Source organism: Typopeltis vanoorti, chromosome 24, assembly GCF_054136105.1.
Source record: "Typopeltis vanoorti isolate ZY-2024b chromosome 24, IOZ_Tvanoo_1.0, whole genome shotgun sequence".
NCBI lineage: Eukaryota > Metazoa > Arthropoda > Arachnida > Uropygi > Thelyphonidae > Typopeltis > Typopeltis vanoorti.
This window is the reverse complement of record NC_143572.1, coordinates 46053664-46071067: the sequence shown is the minus strand read 5'-3', so window position 1 is coordinate 46071067 and position 17404 is coordinate 46053664. Positions and strand designations below refer to the sequence as shown.

Here is a 17404-nt window from a genome sequence, read left to right as displayed (position 1 = left end):
ATTTTTTCTTAGTGTATTTGTAATTTCATCCCTGTGTAATTTTGGCAGTGTAATTTTATCCCGTGTAATTTTAACATTTAACTCCATAGAATATGGTGGAAGAATGCCACAATAATACACCACAGTAAATACAAATATGAATGGCTTTTCATGGAATCAGCTTCAGCCCTAAGAAACAATCCAAACCTCAACAAATTTGGCTGCTTGAGACTGCCTCAAATTTGGGAAACCTACATCAGAAGACCTTCAGCCCAATCGCCCAAGAATACCAACATTACCCACTAGGGGGGGCACCATCAGGACTTTAGGAGAAATAATAACTTCCTGCTTCTTCCTAACTTCCTGTTTGTTGTGTCTGCGTGCACGTGTCTTGTTCTTAAGTTCCTTGAAAATGGCAACGTGACGTTGCCAAAATATTGAAGTATATTAAAATTTATTTTAATATATATCCTAGTTTACGTTGTAATTTCCTTAAATCATTTGGTAAAAATGTATAACCAACGTCTAAGCCTTTCCATGTTATGTACTTTGTAATTCCATTCCTCTGAATTGCTTGTTGTCTACACTGATGATGTATTGTTAATTTCAGTACAACAGTGAAATATCTGTACTTTTATTTCATTAAAGTTAATTATTGTGGTTATCGTGTAATTTATTATTTATAGTTATGCCACAGGTACCTTTAAAGAACGTTATGTAATGCAATAATAACTGAATAAACAAAAAAAAAAAAAAAAATACACACAGCCATTACACACACACACACACACACACACACACATATATATATAAAATCAGGAGTTTTCTATAGGCACATATGCTTTAGTGTCTCCACAGCACTGTTGAAAGAATAACACGCTTGTGAAAGAAATTCACACAGTTTCTGCATTTGAATGATACGATGAAATTTTAATTCCTATAACACTAATTAAAATGATTGTTCCCAGTATTTTAAATCCTGAAATATGAATATCAACATTAGAAATTCATTTTTAATTTTAAATACATAATGCCTATTTTCTTGTGTACATACTTTTTCAAAACCTGTATAACGGTTTTCCATAATGAATAAGAAATGAATTTATATGTCAAAATTTTGCTTAAAATATATAATCAACTTGAACAACACAGTACATTTTTAAATATAAATTTTTATGAAATGCAAATCTCCAATTCTACATATACAAAACCAAATATTCTTCTATAATTTAAAATGCAACTGATATTAAAATATTTCAGTTTTATTATTGAAAATACTGTTAAGATACTTACTTGGTGTACGATTCTTTTTTTCACGTGGAGACTGCAAGGCATTCTTTGTGGGAAGCAATTTTGGAATGTTGCTTTTCATTTTGTTAAGTTGTCTGGACTTGCTCTTGACTAGATAATGAAATACATTATTAGCAAACGGAATAACAATTTCTTCATAAATGTATGAATATACTGAAATATGTCTTCACTTTAAGATAAGTTTTCATAAAAAAAAATATGGAAAATTTTATCTGCTGCCTTAAAATGCAAAAACATTTTACATTAGGAGTAATTACTGATAGTTGCTGGCTGTGTAGAAATATGTCAAGCCGTTACCCGCAATTTAAAACATTTGGACATATTTTTAATAACTGATTTTTTGTATCTATTTTTTATTTATTTTGGATAAAATCCTAGATGGTACTCAACAAATATTATTAGTCTCCAGGAAATCGTTATAATTTATTACAAAGAAGGGTTTGCATAGTATGCACACACTTGTGAGAGCTTCACTTGGTGACTTGCCAAGAATAGTCTATTCACACTGAAGAAGAAAAAGAAATAAAGGATGTACGAATTGGTCGCCAACATGCGAAATCATGTGCTTTCTTGATTTAGCTTGATTTTTGTTGTCGCAGAAGACGGATTGATTACCCTATTATCAGAATGGATTCTCCTTCTTGTGACATGCGCAGAAGTGTTGAAGGGTCTCTCATCTGTGGGCGTACTATAATATATAACATTTTACATAACATTTTGGAACTATAAACTGAACATACAACTTTGGATAAGCATAACAAATTGTATGTTCAGTTTATAGTTCTAAATGTCTCTGTACTGCCTTTGAAGATTATGACAGGAGAAAGTACATATATATACAGGGACGTTTATTTTTGTGAATAGATTCCAAGATTAAATCTTTAATTTTAAAGATTTCCATTTATGTCCATTTCCTCATATGACATTCACAACTGAGTGTCTGCAATGCTGATATATCAGTGAGAAATACCTAGGTTCAAATTTTGCTTATGACTGAAGAAGCTTTTTCTAAATATTTTCATATATTATGTAACACAAATTCACATTATGAAAAACTTACTTAATACAAAACAAATAAATATTTAATACTTAAATCGTTTTAAGAAAACATTAAGCATTTATAATTATCAAAAAATATATTTTGTTCCCTCCTCCCATAAGTATAGAAGCTCTTATATCACTAACTGAATTTCAATAAACAAAATATCAAACTGCACCTGACTATGAATTGCACTCATATAAAAAATTTATTTATTTTTATTGGTGATGGGGGGGGGGTGAAAATAAGCAGCTAAATCGAAAACATTAATAGAATCAGCAGAGGGACCAAATAGTGAAAATGTGTAGAAAGAATGGAAAATAAGCATGTCTACTCGAGAAATTTAAGAAGTGATCAAAGAATACAAAACATTAACATAGGTTACTGGCATCAGCATGTGCTTTTAGAAAATGAGAATATGTAGGAAATTGAGATTATTTTAGATGCAATGTGCACTGCATCTTCAACTTCTTTCATTCTTCAAAGGAAATTACATTTGTTTTGAAGATGCAAATTACTTTGAAAAAAATTACTTTGAAAATGCAAAACAAACATTGCATAAAAACAATACTAATCAACATGAAATTTTATAAAATAATTATACATTTTTTGATTTTCTCAGAGAAAATTTCATATCCTGTAATACTGTTCATATATTTCCAAGTAAAGCAAACATTTTCTTGGAAATACTCTGAAAAATAAATCTCTTTTTTCTTGGGGTAGAAGAATATAATGCAAGATTGTTGAATATTCTTAGAATAAACATAATTTATTTTGAAATAGGTTGTCAGAGCATTCATTGTATTTACCACTATAGTTCGCCCACCGATTTGAGGTCCCTCGACACTTTTGTGTATCTCAGAAAAAATCCTGATATTTGCTGTTCTGCCTGTTTGGCCAAAGTAGGACAATTTGCAGCTGCAAGGGACCTGGTATACGCCAGGTCCCTTGCAGCTTGAAGATGGCAACGTGACGTTGCCAAAATATAGAAGTTATTCATTAAAGTTACCTTTAATAAATATACTTTATATGCGTTGTTAATTCCGTAAACTAATTACCAGTTAAGAGAAATAGCCAAAACATTAAACTAGCAGTATACAAGACTTCAAATCTATTTTAAGTTATGGATCTTAAGAGTTGGGTTAGAAGTAAAGCACTAAATCAAAAGATTAGAGACTAGACCACAGACATGAATTCCAAGAAAAGTTAGAGTTCTGAACATGTGGCAACAATGGTCAAATCATATTTAAAATGAAGATATTAAAAAGGAATTTTACATTGTTAGCATTCAAAAATGTGTGAGCAGGGCTAATCTAAGGTGATATGGTTACTTAAACAGGATGGGAAAAAAGGTTAACTTTACTATCTTGGCAACAAAATTTTTTGCCTAGAAAGCAAGAAAAACACCCATAAGAAGATCCAGATATAGGTTCATTGATTCAGTCAGAAGTACCTTAGATGACTGAAATGTTAGATACAATATTAGAGTGCTGAGTAAGTATTAGACTAATATTTGGAGGAAAATTAGCAATAATGTAAACTTATTCATGTAGTGCTCATAGTAGCCTGTGCACCCATTTTAAGTCATATCAGGAAACTGATGATGGTGTACATGTCTTTAAGCTGCTAGTCTATAATGGCAGGTGAAGTTTTATTTCTAGCATACTAAATGAACATTCAAAAAATAATAATAAATAAAACAAGCAATTTGTATGTTAAAAAAAATGTTTTTTTTTAATTTTATTATTATTTTTTTTTTTATTAATAGGTCTGCATTTTGAACTTTCAACATTAAGAATGGGGTGCTTAAGGGTCAAAGCTATATAACTGAGAGGAGGCCTCCACATAGCCTTTAAAGGAATGTGGAGAACCGACCACGGCTTCTGACCTAATGTCCAATCCTCATCTTCTCGTGGTGCACCCTGTTGGGTATCTACCTGAATATTGAACAAACAAGGATGGGCTGGAAATTTGGAATTTAGCTGATCAAATTGTATTCTTATTGGCTTAAATCAATATACAAAATGATGGTACATGACAAAATTTCATGCAGGCTGGGGCATCACCAAGTTAAACAATGCCCCATTGTTTTCGCCAGGAAACCACGGCGAACAGCGAAAAGTCAGTTACTGGAACAATTCTGAAAACACACCACAACTCAATATCAGAGTTAAAGATCGGTACTATCAACATAAGAAGCCTAAATGGCAAAGAAATGGAGCTAGCTGAGGAATTAGATAAGTACCAGTTCGACATAATAGGGGGGTGACTGAAACAAAAAAGACAAAACCTGGTGAGATCTTTCTGAGCAATAAATACAAAATGTTATACTCAGGTAATAACAATCAAGGAAACGAAGGAGTAGCCATAGTATTCAACACTAAATACAAAGCTAATCTTCTTGAATGACAGGCAGTCTCAAGTAGAGTGATGTGCGGAAATATGAGAATGGAGAAACTAGACAATGAAACTTATTTGTGCCTATGGTCCCACAGAAAGTTCTACTATGGTAGAAGCGGAGGAATTTTTTGAGGCTTTAGAGAAAGCAACTGACACATTGAAAAATAAAAAGTTCGTCCTTGTTGAGAATCTAAATAGAAGAGTAGGAAATGATTGTCAGACATACAAAAATATTTCGGGAAAATTTGGAGAAAAGCGCAAAGCTAATAATAATAGCAAATCCTTGTTGGATTTCTGCTCAGGACATGAACTGGTTATTACTAACACCATGTTCCAACATAAAAATGTGCACAAATTCACATGGAGAGAAGAGGCAAGGAATAGGAAAAGTCTCATTGACTATGTCATTGTTGATAGTGATGTTTTCTCCCTGGTGCAGGACACCAGAGTGTACAGAGGATTTCAAATTGGAAGTGATCACTATTTAGTCTTGAGCAGGATAAAATTGAATTTCATATTGAAAAGAATAACATGTAAGAAAGTTTTAAAGCGAATAAAAGTTGAGCAGCTCTCAGGTGTGAACTGTAGACTAAAATACACAAACATTATTCAAGAAAATGTGAAAGAGTATGAGAACAGGAACCGAACCTCGGGGATTCAGTGGCAAGCCTTGAAGAAAACTCCGATTGATTCAGCCAGAGAGGCATGTGGTGAGGTTGTCTGCAAGGACAGAAAAATCAGAACTCCACGATGGACACAGGAAGTTAAAGACAGTGAAGGAAAAGAAGAAAGCATATCAAAAGTTCCTGACAAATAAGTCAGCTTTTGCTTTTAGAGAATACAGAGACAAATGTAAAAAAGCTAAACACTGTGTAAAACTAGCTAAACAAAAGTCATGGGAGGACTATAGCAAGAATATAGAAAATAAATATCAAGAAGGTGGCAAAATATTCTAGAGGTTGTTGAAGAAGCTTAGAAATGGAGGAAAGAGTGCTGTCAAAGGAGTTAGAGATGATAAAGGTGACATGAAAACGGAAGAAAAAGATATCCTTGAAGTATGGAGTAATTACTTTGAAAATCTGCTAAATGAAACAAGCAGTGATGACAGCACAGTGGTGAAAAAACACTCAACAGGCATAGTCAGGAATACATATCCATACTTGAAGTAGAAAAAGCCATCAAAAGCTTGAAATGTAAAAAGGCAGCAGGAGTAGATGATATTCAACCAGAAATGCTCAAGTATGGTGGTATAAAAGTCTTACAGTGGCTGCATTGCATAGTTCAGAAGGCCTGGACAGAGGGACGAATTCCCGATGATTGGAGTAGAGCTCTCATAGTACTCATATATATAAAAGGGAAATAAAACTGAATGTAAGAATTAGAGGAATTTCCCTAATGAGTGAAATTTATACTAGTATACTTGAGAAACAGTAGAGAAGAGTTGTGGAGGAAAAGCTTGGTTAAGAACAGGCTGGATTCAGGCCAAATAGAGGCTGTCAGAATCACATCTTCACTTTACAACAAATAGTCCAGAAATCATGGGAATATAACAAAGATCTCTATTTAAGTTTTGTTGATCTGGAAAAGGCATATGACAAGGTGCCAAGAGAGAAGCTATTCAATCCGTTGCAGTTATATGGTGTCAATGGGGCATTATATCAAGCAATACTTAGTCTTTATTTGAGTTGTTAGTCAGCAGTTAGAATTGAAGGAGGTACGGTACAGGAAGATGGTTTAATGTTAAATCGGGTGTGAGACAAGGATGTACATTATCCCCTCTGTTATTCATTATCTATATGGATCACATTATGAAGGAAAGTGGTATTAATCATGATATCAGAATTAGAAATGTTAATGTATGTTCTTTGCTGTATGTAGATGATGTTATACTTCTAAATAAATCTGCTACAATTCCCTGACTAAATTGAATAACTGTTGTAACAGATATGGTATGAAGGTCAGCAATAAAAAGACAAAGACAATGAAAATAAGTAGAATTGTTGAAAATGTCAACTGTGTTGTGAATGGAGAACCTGTGGAACAAGTAAAACATTTCAGCTACTTAGGCACAATTTTTACTGAAGACAATAAATTAAATATGGAAATAGACAGCAGAATCAACAAAGTTGGTATGGTAGGAAGTCAATTGAATCATATGGAATAAGAGAGAAATTAGTCGGAACACTAAATTAGCTGTATACAAGACAGTGTTCAAACTAGTTTTAATTTATGGATCTGAGAGGTGGGTCAGAAGTAAAACACTTGACCAAAGACTAGTGACTGCAGATATGAGAAGCCTGAGATAGATGGCATCAATAGCAATATCATATTAAAAACGAGGATATTAGGAAAGAACTTGACATTGTCAACATCCAAGAATGCGTTAGCAGAGCTAATCTCAGGTGGTATGATCAATTAAACAGAATGAGCGAGGGAAGATTAGCAAAAAAAAGTGCTCTCTGCCAGGTTGACAGGAAAACAACCCAGAGGAAGACCAAGATATAGGTGGATTGATACGGTACAAAGTGCCTTAGATGATAGAAATATAAGATCTGATAATGTTGGTGTCTTGAAAAGTAACAGACTGATTTGGAGGAAAATTGTAGATAGAAAGTTTGTAATGATGTAATTTTTTCATGTAGTACTATCATATCCTGTACACCCCTTGAGGGGGTGTACAGGATATGATATTCAAATTCCTGCCATGTACCTTGAGGGTACATGGCAGGAATTTGATTATGATGAACATTAAGAATGATTGTTCTAACAAGCAACAAATTAATAATAATTACAATTAACTGAATTATTGTATCTAGGTTCTCTATACATTTGTCTATAAATCACCACAGAAATGGATTTTAAAAATATCCATTTTTTAATATGTACTCTCAACCAGGGCTCCAGAAATACAACTTGAATCTACTAGCCACAAAAAAAAAAAAAATTACTTGTGCAAGGTATTGGTCTACTTAAGTATTGTAGGTTGTTAGAAAAAAAAATGTTATACTGACAAAAGAAAGTAACACATTCTCACTATTATCTTCCTCAAATGTATATAAGGCCTAGTGGCCTATTACAATCTGAAACCATGAATGCCTTGAGGATAAGGTGGTTAGCCCTACTCATGTAGATGTGTATGTGTTCATGGGGCTGGTTTGCCTGTTCTGGGGGAATGAAAAAACTTGAGTTTCCAGGTGGAAAAACCCTCCTACCTATGTAGGAGACCAGCTAACTCACCTTTAGTTGAAAGAGATCAGATAAATGTTCTTCATGTCTTGGATGGGAATCGAACCCAGGTCTTTCTAACCAAAAGGGCTTTATCTCACTATACATTACACATATTTATAAATAGAGAAATATGTGGGGTTTAAAACTTATGACATAACACACCTCAATTTGTGTTTTCTTTCATTTATTGTTCATAATGGAAGGTGAATTTATATAACTTATCCATAAAGAATAATTTAATATGAAAGACAATAAAATTCATGAAAACAAGAAGATAGCACTATATGGAGCAAGACTCACTTTTCACAATGCACCCATGTTCGAGTTGTCTTTGCAAAGTATTATTAAACAGTATTAAAAAGCATTGTTACGTAAAATTTTGAGTATTTACACTAAGTTAATTCATGTTGTGAGCTATGAAAATAAGCTTAGGACAATACTATATTAAAATTTTCTCCATTTAAGGATAAAAAAAAAAGGTATTGGAAAAATAAGTGTATAGTTGTTCTGCAGTATTTTAATAATAACTGGTAATTATAAACACCAATTTTAATTGGTGTTTATAATTACCAGTTTATTTTGTTAATGAAATTAAAAATATAAATATTTTTATGATAACTGATTACATATATTGTGGGTATGTATATACATGAAAGGTTAATACTGAACCAAATGAATGCACTGATTTGATTAAAAATTTGTTAGAAGTGATAAGTATAATTTAATTGAAATACATTCATAATATGAAAAACGTGTCTTGCACACTTAATTAATGTGTGTGAGATTTACTGTTTTCAAATAAAGCACTAGAATTATAAAATGTAATAGTAACCCATTTTTCACACTTCATAACTGAAACAAAACTAGAGGTGTGATGTGTAGTGGAGTAGTATGCATGGAGTGAAATTAAAAATAAGTTCTACACAGCTTTATTTCAGTGATATAAATTATATAAAAACAGTAGATATTAAAGATCCAACATTATTTCAAAGCCAAATAATGTTGGCTTTGAAACAAGTTTTGAAATTTTGACCAAAAAGAGCTTATGAGAATACAACCATGGCATAGGAATTACCCTTGCTCAAAATTTCTGTCTGGTCTCTGAAGAGAACCAACCATTTTGAAACAGCTGCAGGCCAGTGAAACTTTTATGACATGCGCTAATAAAAAAAAAAGCAAATATACAGATGCCAGGTCAATGCTCGTGTCTTAAGTAGTGCAAGTTAGAGTAACTCCAATGCCGAGGATTGTATTCTCATAAGCGGTCTGGTCAAAACTTTGAAACTTTCTACACACATTTGGCTTTGAAATAAATGTTGGATCTTTAATATCTGCTGTTTCTATATATAGAATACTATAAACATAGCTGTGAGAAAAATGAAAGGATTTTTTGAAACTTGATAGCTGATATTTATGAAGTCTTTCATATAAAAAGAAAAATGTTTAAAGTTATCAACTGTTATGTTATGACAGTGACAGATAATTATTTCTATTATTAGAGAATGCCGGCAACTAAAATAGCAAGTGTTTTTATGATTCTGTAAAAGCAGAACCATGTAGTTTCAAACTAAGGATTCCAGATCCAGAAGTTTCATTTCCATCTCTTTGGAAATAAAACTTCTTTATTAAATTGTTGGCAACAACCCTTCATTGAATGACTTCACAGCGAGTGAGATGTTTTAACGTAGAAAGAAAAAAAAGTATAAATTAAACGAAAAAAAAAAACTTTGAATGCATTTAGAATGAGGCTAAAAATTCACTTGCCTGTGCCAAGTGGATTTCTGGAGCCATGCTCTCAACAAATGTACAGTACAGGAGAGAATGGTAATTACCACAACAATTAAATTTGCATTGCTAGCTACCCATTAAAAACTTTTCTTTAAAATTAATCTGTTATTTATAATATCTCCATTTTCATCATATTTCACATTCTAAGATTTGTAACTGCAGCTATTCATCCAGACACTGGCCTTCCTCTAGATCTTTTCATGATCATATTCTTGATAACATGTACTCTCAAGGAATGTACTAGATACTATTACATGATTAAGTGATATTATTAATTTCCTATCAATAATTTTCCTCCAAATTAGTCTCTTGTCAGGACTCAAATATATAGTCAGATCTTATACTTCCATTCTGATATACTTCTAACTGAATCAATTCATCTAGATCTTAGTCTTCCTCTAACATCTTTTTGCGATTGTGTTCAATGAGAAGACCACCTAAATTAGCTATGTCTGAGGTGAGAAGAGCTAATTAATCTAAGTAGTTGTCTCATACTGAGGGATGAAAACTGTTTTTGTAATATATTTTGGTACTAGGGAAGAAAAAAAAAAAAAAAAAAACCTAATGGCTTTATTTCGTAAGGGAGTTAGGCAGAGATGTTTTAGCCCTGACTAGCTTTTTGTGAGTGAGTGAGTGAGCGAGAGAGATGGGCAACCAGTCATCCTTCAGTCTTCACTATCAGTGAATCAAATCATGAGAGTACAGCAGATGACATCTGCCTTATGGTAATAAATCCCAAGAAGTATATGTCTAAAATGGCGAGTTCTCAAGTCAATTTTAGTTATGGGGTTACACAACATAAGTTCACAATGATCTACTTGTTCACAACTTGGGAATTTGCAGGTGAAAGGCTTAGAAAGAATTCTGTTCAACCAGAATCAAACTTGTGGTGGTTGGTTCTTTGGGAAGCCTAGTGCTATGGTGGAATATTTCTATAGGGCTATACCATCACTCTTAACATAGGAATACCAAATATAAAATCAATAGAATAAAACATTAAGATGACAATGTCCTTGTTAATCCGTAGATTTTTAATTGCAAGTCTCTCACTAGGGGATATATTATCAATATATCCCCTAGTGAGAATAGAATAGAATGCAACTGTAGTTCTAGATAAAATAGACTACCGAGAAAAAATCTTAGCACTGTTAAATTCAGATAATTATTTGGAAATTGAGAGAGACCCAACAAGAGAAATACACAATAGAACAAATAATCTCCTACAAAAGACCACAGAAATTCCACGGAATACACGGCTCTCCATCCGCTCTTTACACCCACTCATTCCAAGGTTATATGGCCTCCCGAAGGTACACAAAGAAAACTATCCACTGAGACCTATAGTAGACAGCATTGACTCACCCGCATACAGGTTATCCAAATATTTGGCGTCATCATTAAAAGCTTATGCGGGAAAATCTTCTTCTTATATTAAAAACTCAACAGATTTTGTCTCTAAAATAAAGGACCTAAAACTAAAATCTTCTGATATCATGGTGAGCTTTGACGTGGTAGCACTCTTTACGAACGTTCCGACACAGGACGTTCTCCATATTTTAAAAAACAAGATTTCAAATAAAATGTTCTCTCTGTTATCTCACTGTGTAAACTCTGGCTATTTTGAATTCGAAGGAAAACTATACAAACAGGTCAAAGGATTAGCTATGGGAAGCCCTCTCTCTCCTGTGTTAGCCAACATTTTTTTCGAGGACTTTGAAGAAAAGGCGATCTCCTCTTTTACTTTAAAACCAAAAATTTGGCTTCGATATGTGGACGATATATTCCTCATATGGGAGCATGGTACTGAGAATCTTCACAAGTTTCTCGACCACTTAAACAACCGCCATCAAGATATAAAATTGACTATGGAGATTGAAGAAAATAGTTCCATCTGCTTCCTAGATGTTAAACTCACCAAGACGCCTGAATCAATTAAAGTCTCTATTTTTAGAAAGCCAACACACACAGACAGATATTTGCATGCGTCCTCCCATCACCATCCAGCGCAAAAGTTGGGTATTATATCAACTCTAGCGAATCGTGCAAGATCTGTCCTGTCAGATGAAGAAGAACTGAAAAAGGAACTACAACATCTTAAATGGACCTTTAAAAACAATGGCTACTCTCTAAAAAGTATTAACAACCAATTATCCCGACATCAACGTAACAACGTAGAGACACAGGACGACTCCAAAGGTCATATCGTCTTGCCATATATCAGCACACTATCCAAAAAGCTGAGCAGAATTCTAAAGAAGTTTAACATAAAAACGTGCTTCTCGACTCTGCCAAAAATAATATCACGCTTCAAGAACTATAAACAACCTCACAACCTTCTACAATTCCCAGGTGTATACAAGGTCACTTGTGAATGCGGAAAGCCTTACTATGGGCAGACAGAGAAATCTATCTTACTACGTCTCGAAGAGCATCAGAGAGACATTGCTTATAAGAGAACCAGAGCAACTGCTCTGTCGGGCCATGTCCTGCTTTCAATAAACACGAACAACGAAGGCCACCAACATGAAATAAATTGGACATTGACTTCAAACCTACACGTCTGCCATGATGAAACAGAGCGCCGCATTGTCGAGTCAAGGGAAATCACCTTAGACCCTTTGCATTTGAATAATAATCTTAGCTATAATTTGGCTGACTCTTTCAACTCTATTATTAGATACTGGAGATCGCGTGATTCCACACACGCACAGGTGCACAACAATAGAACATTAACTCGGACTGTAGTTCAAGCTCATAACTGTAATTTACAGTCGAATATTATGACTTTGTAATTGTATGGCTTTGGAGTGTGTCAATGTTAATTTAAGTGTCTTTTATTATCTTTTCTATGTTCTTATTGCCTGAAGAAGTCATTTTTGACGAAACATGTTGCGTTTTTTTCAAATAAATGTCATTGTGTTATAATTCTCGGGTTTAAGTCAGTTAATTTAAAAAATGAACATATCCCAACCCCGAGTTAATAGTACGTTTCATATATATATATATATATATATATATATATATATATATATATATATATATATATATATATATATATATAAACTTTATACAAGTTTTTTTTTTTTTTTTTTAAACTGAAGGCAAGGTTTGCTGATCTCGAAACAGAAGTGGCAAATTTTTTTCTCTTGCAAACTTTTTTTTTGTCCAACATAATCGGCCAAGAACCCACATATGCATGCACATAATTAACAGACAAAAAATTACTATGCAGTGAGTGGTAGATGGATGACACTATCCATCCTAAACCATATAATCCACAATTTAGGGTGGATAGTGTGGTGTAGGACAATGAATTATGTGGTGTAGGACAATGAATTATGTGGTGTAGTTTCTTACTGCAATGAGTTCCTGTACTCTATGGAGATGTTACTAATAACTTTTCGTGGAAAGGCTTAGATATTGGTTATGCATTTTTTACTAAATAATTTAAGGAAATTACAACATAAACTAGGATATACGTTAAAATAAATTTTAATATAATTCAATATTTCAGCAATGTCATGTTGCCATTTTCAAGAAACTTAAGAACAAGACACTTGCACGCAGGAACAACAAACAGTAAGTGAGGAAGAAGCAGAAAGCTATTATTTCTCCTAAAGTCCTGATGGTGCCCCCCCCCCCCCCCCAACGGGCAATGTTGGTATTCTTGGACTGAAGGTCTTCTAATGTAGGTTTCCCAAATTTGAGACAGTCTCGTGCAGCCAAAATTTGTTGGAGGTTTGGATTGTTTCTTAGGGCTGAAGCTGATTCCATGAAACGCCATTCATATTTGTATTTACTACGGTGTACTATCGTGGCTTTCTTCCACGGTATTCTATGGCAGGTATCCAGCGCATGGTCAGCAAGACCAGAGTGGCTGTATTGGTGAAAACGGATGCAGTCCTTGTGTTCTGAAATTCTGATATTTGCTGTCCTGCCTGTTTGGCCAAAGTAGGACAGCTTACAGCCTGCAAGGGACCTGGTATACTCCAGGTAGGTCTTGGGGGGGGGGGGTGTCTTTAGTAGAGCAGATAAGGGATGCCCATTTTTTTATATGGTCTGTAATAAGAAGTTAAGTCATGTTTTTTTAGAATTTTTGTAATTTTTTCCTAGGTGCCTCGGATATAGGTACACCTCGGAAAAAATTACAAAAATCCTAAAAAAACATGACTTAACTTCTTGTTACAGACCATATAAAAAAAATGGGCATCCCTTATCTGCTCTACTAAAGACAACCCCCCCCCCCCCCGACCTACCTGGAGTATACCAGGTCCCTTGCAGGCTGTAAGCTGTCCTACTTTGGCCAAACAGGCAGGACAGCAAATATCAGAATTTCAGAACACAAGGACTGCATCCGTTTTCACCAATACAGCCACTCTGGTCTTGCTGACCATGCGCTGGATACCTGCCATAGAATACGGTGAAAGAAAGCCACGATAATACACTGTAGTAAATACAAATATGAAAGGCTTTTCATGGAATCAGCTTCAGCCCTAAGAAACAATCCAAACCTCAACAAATTTGGCTGCATGAGACTGCTTCAAATTTGGGAAACCTACATCAGAAGACCTTCAGCCCAATCACCCGAGAATACCAACATTGCCCACTAGGGGGCACCATCAGGACTTTAGGAGAAATAATAGCTTCCTGCTTCTTCCTCACTTACTGTTTATTGTGCCTGCGTGCACGTGTCTTGTTCTTAAGTTCCTTGAAAACGGCAACGTGACGTTACCGAAATATTTGAAGTATATTAACATTTATTTTAATGTATATCCTAGTTTACGTTGTAATTTCCTTAAATTATTTAGTAAAAAAAACTAATAACAACATAATATATTATTACAACTTTTTCACGATAAGTTTAACAATTTAACTTTTGTTCTCTCTCTGGACAGTAGTCAGGAAATTCTTAAACCTGTAAAGAACAATCAAAAGTTAAATAATAAACAAAATGTTATAATCATATAAAAAGGGATACATTTTTAGACCACTTTTTGCATAGGTAGATCTAAAGCTGGAGAATTTCATCAGCTAGGAATTTTTAATTAGTATACTGATATGTTAAATAAAACTCTCTACCTGAATTGGTGTTCTTCTGTACTTCTGAGGTAGAAATCATTTTTTTCCCAGAAGGCACATTTTCATCACAAGCCAATCGCACAGTTTTTTTCTTGATAGAACCAGGAGTAGCAGGAGTGGAACTTTTTCTGCGAGCTGATAATCTTATGCTTGATTTTGAAGGCACATTTTCATCACAAGCCAATCGCACAGTTTTTTTCTTGATAGAACCAGGAGTAGCAGGAGTGGAACTTTTTCTACGAGCTGATAATCTTATGCTTGATTTTTTAGTACTCCGAATTATTTTTCGATGCATAGAACTTGGTGTTTTTAACACAGTTTCTCTTTTCTTCAAAATCTCTGATATCTCTTTTGTTGGAGACGGAGATTTCTGTTCTCTTTTTTCTAATATTTCACACACATCTGAGTGTTCCAAATCTTCATTATCTTTGTCCAGTGTAAACGTCTCATTTGCCAACTCAGATGATGCATGATTCTGGTGTGGATTAGAATCTTCTGTAATAGGAGAGCTGGATTTAGGCATCACTGTACTGTCATTAGACAGACTAACCTCAGCAAACTGCAAAGTCAAAATGAATGAAAACAGAAATTTACATTCTTATTAACTGTGAAATGATAACATCCCTCCATTTACTTCTAAGGATTTTAAAAAGTTATATTAACATTTAGTTTACTTGATCTAAATATCTCACAGTTTTGGGTTATATTACCTTTTCACACTGACAATTCTGATGAGATATCTGCGATATAAAGAAACAAAAAAATAAAAATAAAAAATATAAATCTTAGCTCTAACTTTTGAAACAGCTACTCATCAGTAATGAGATAAAGAAACTACTTTACTTAAATAATGCAATAAAATGCTTGCTAAAAACAGTTCTTAGCCTCCTCTCTCTCTCTCTCACACACACACACGTAAAAAATCATAAATGTAGAAGATTAAATCACGTACAAGTGGTGCCACAGAATATAAGATATAGCTAAAGGACTTATAAACTTGAAGCAAAACAAAATTGAGTGCCAAGCTACGAGATTTTTAGACGATTTTAAGACCATAAATGTTCTAAAAACTAATTTTAAAATGTTAATTATGTAAATATTGACTATCTGATTACAAAACTCATAAAAGTATATGAAGAAATCTAGAAGTAATAATATATAACAAAACAGATTTGCAAGTGGGATTGTCAATTCTTATCTGGATTAAAAAGATATTCCTAGCACTCTAGTGGTTCTAATTATGTCAGTCACAAATGTGATACTATTATCATTTGTTATTACGAACAAAGTATATTCCAATTAGCTGCAATAGCTTTAGATTATTTTTTAAAGAACAGATGATTCCTATTTTTATAAATTTAATAAGACAAATAAAATAATAATCTTAGGGATAAACTTGAATGCATTTAACAGTTGGTAAGAAAGTCATCTTCCTATTATGTCAACTCTGCCAAGAAATGACAAAGTAATTAAAGATTTTTTTTCCCTTGCTGATGAGTCAATCAATGAAGAATTTGTAGATATAAGTTTAAACAGTGAGCACTTACAGATAGATAAATGAGAAGGAAATTAACATAAACACAGCCTGCAAGGAATGTAGAAAATTGACCCATGCTTCAGATCCATGTCCAATCCTCAACTTTCCATGCTGCCCCACCATCAGGTATCCATTAATTAAAATTGTATAAAAGGCAATTTTAATTCTTTATTAAAATTAAACCATAGACAAATGATAGTATAACTTAATAAAATATCATTAAAGTCCTGGCTGTTTTTCCATTGGGGTACACATTGAAAAGTCATTTACTGAGGCAAAAACCAACTTCAGCATAATAGAAGATAAGCATTTACATCAGAGGCATCAATGCAAAAGAAATGGGTAGGACTAGCAAAAAGATTTGAGAAATACCATGTCAACATAAGTGAAACTACTAAATAATAACAGTACATGCTCACCAAAACATAGAGAGCATAGAAATAGTTTGTATAAACTGATCCACACTCCTTTTTCAGGGAATAAATATCAATGGGAGGGGGAGGGGATAATGGCTGTGCCTTCTTATTGTAGGTAGAAAGCATTTTGCCACACAAAATAACTTGAATGTAATACATGTGCAAAGAGTGTTGTGATATCTGGAGGGAATTGAAGGATTGTGTCATTGATCGGGACATTAGTAAAGAGGGCAGAGACATCAAAACTGTGACTAATAAATTATCTTTTTCTAATGTAAATGTCTTTGGTTATGTTTATAAAAAAACACACAACACTTTATAAACATAATCAAAGACATTTACATTAGAAAAAGATAATTTATTAGTCACAGTTTTGATGTCTCTGCCCTCTTTACTAATGTCCCAATCAATGATTGGGACATTAATAAAGAGGGTAGTCCTTCTTTTAAAGGAGAAATTCCCCCCAGATATCATACTCTTTGCGCATGTATTACATTCAGGTAATTTTGTGTGGCAAAATGCCTTCTACCTACAAAAAGAAGGCACAGCCATGGGCTCTCCATTATCTTCTCCCACCCCTCACTGATAACTTTTATATGGAATATTTTGAGTAACATGCTCTAGATT

At 33.6% G+C, this 17404-nt stretch overlaps 1 protein-coding gene across 1 annotated transcript in view; it reads right to left on the bottom strand.

Moving 5' to 3' along the window:
- LOC150093153 (uncharacterized) overlaps positions 1 to 17404 on the bottom strand; it is a 76762-nt gene that overhangs the window by 34178 nt on the left and 25180 nt on the right. Inside the window, exons 3-4 of the mRNA XM_090413749.1 lie at positions 14825 to 15383; positions 1273 to 1380 (exon numbers count right to left, since the gene is read on the bottom strand). Of these exons, the coding sequence (XP_090269875.1) occupies positions 1273 to 1380; positions 14825 to 15383 (667 nt within the window). The remainder of the gene's footprint in view (positions 1 to 1272; positions 1381 to 14824; positions 15384 to 17404) is intronic.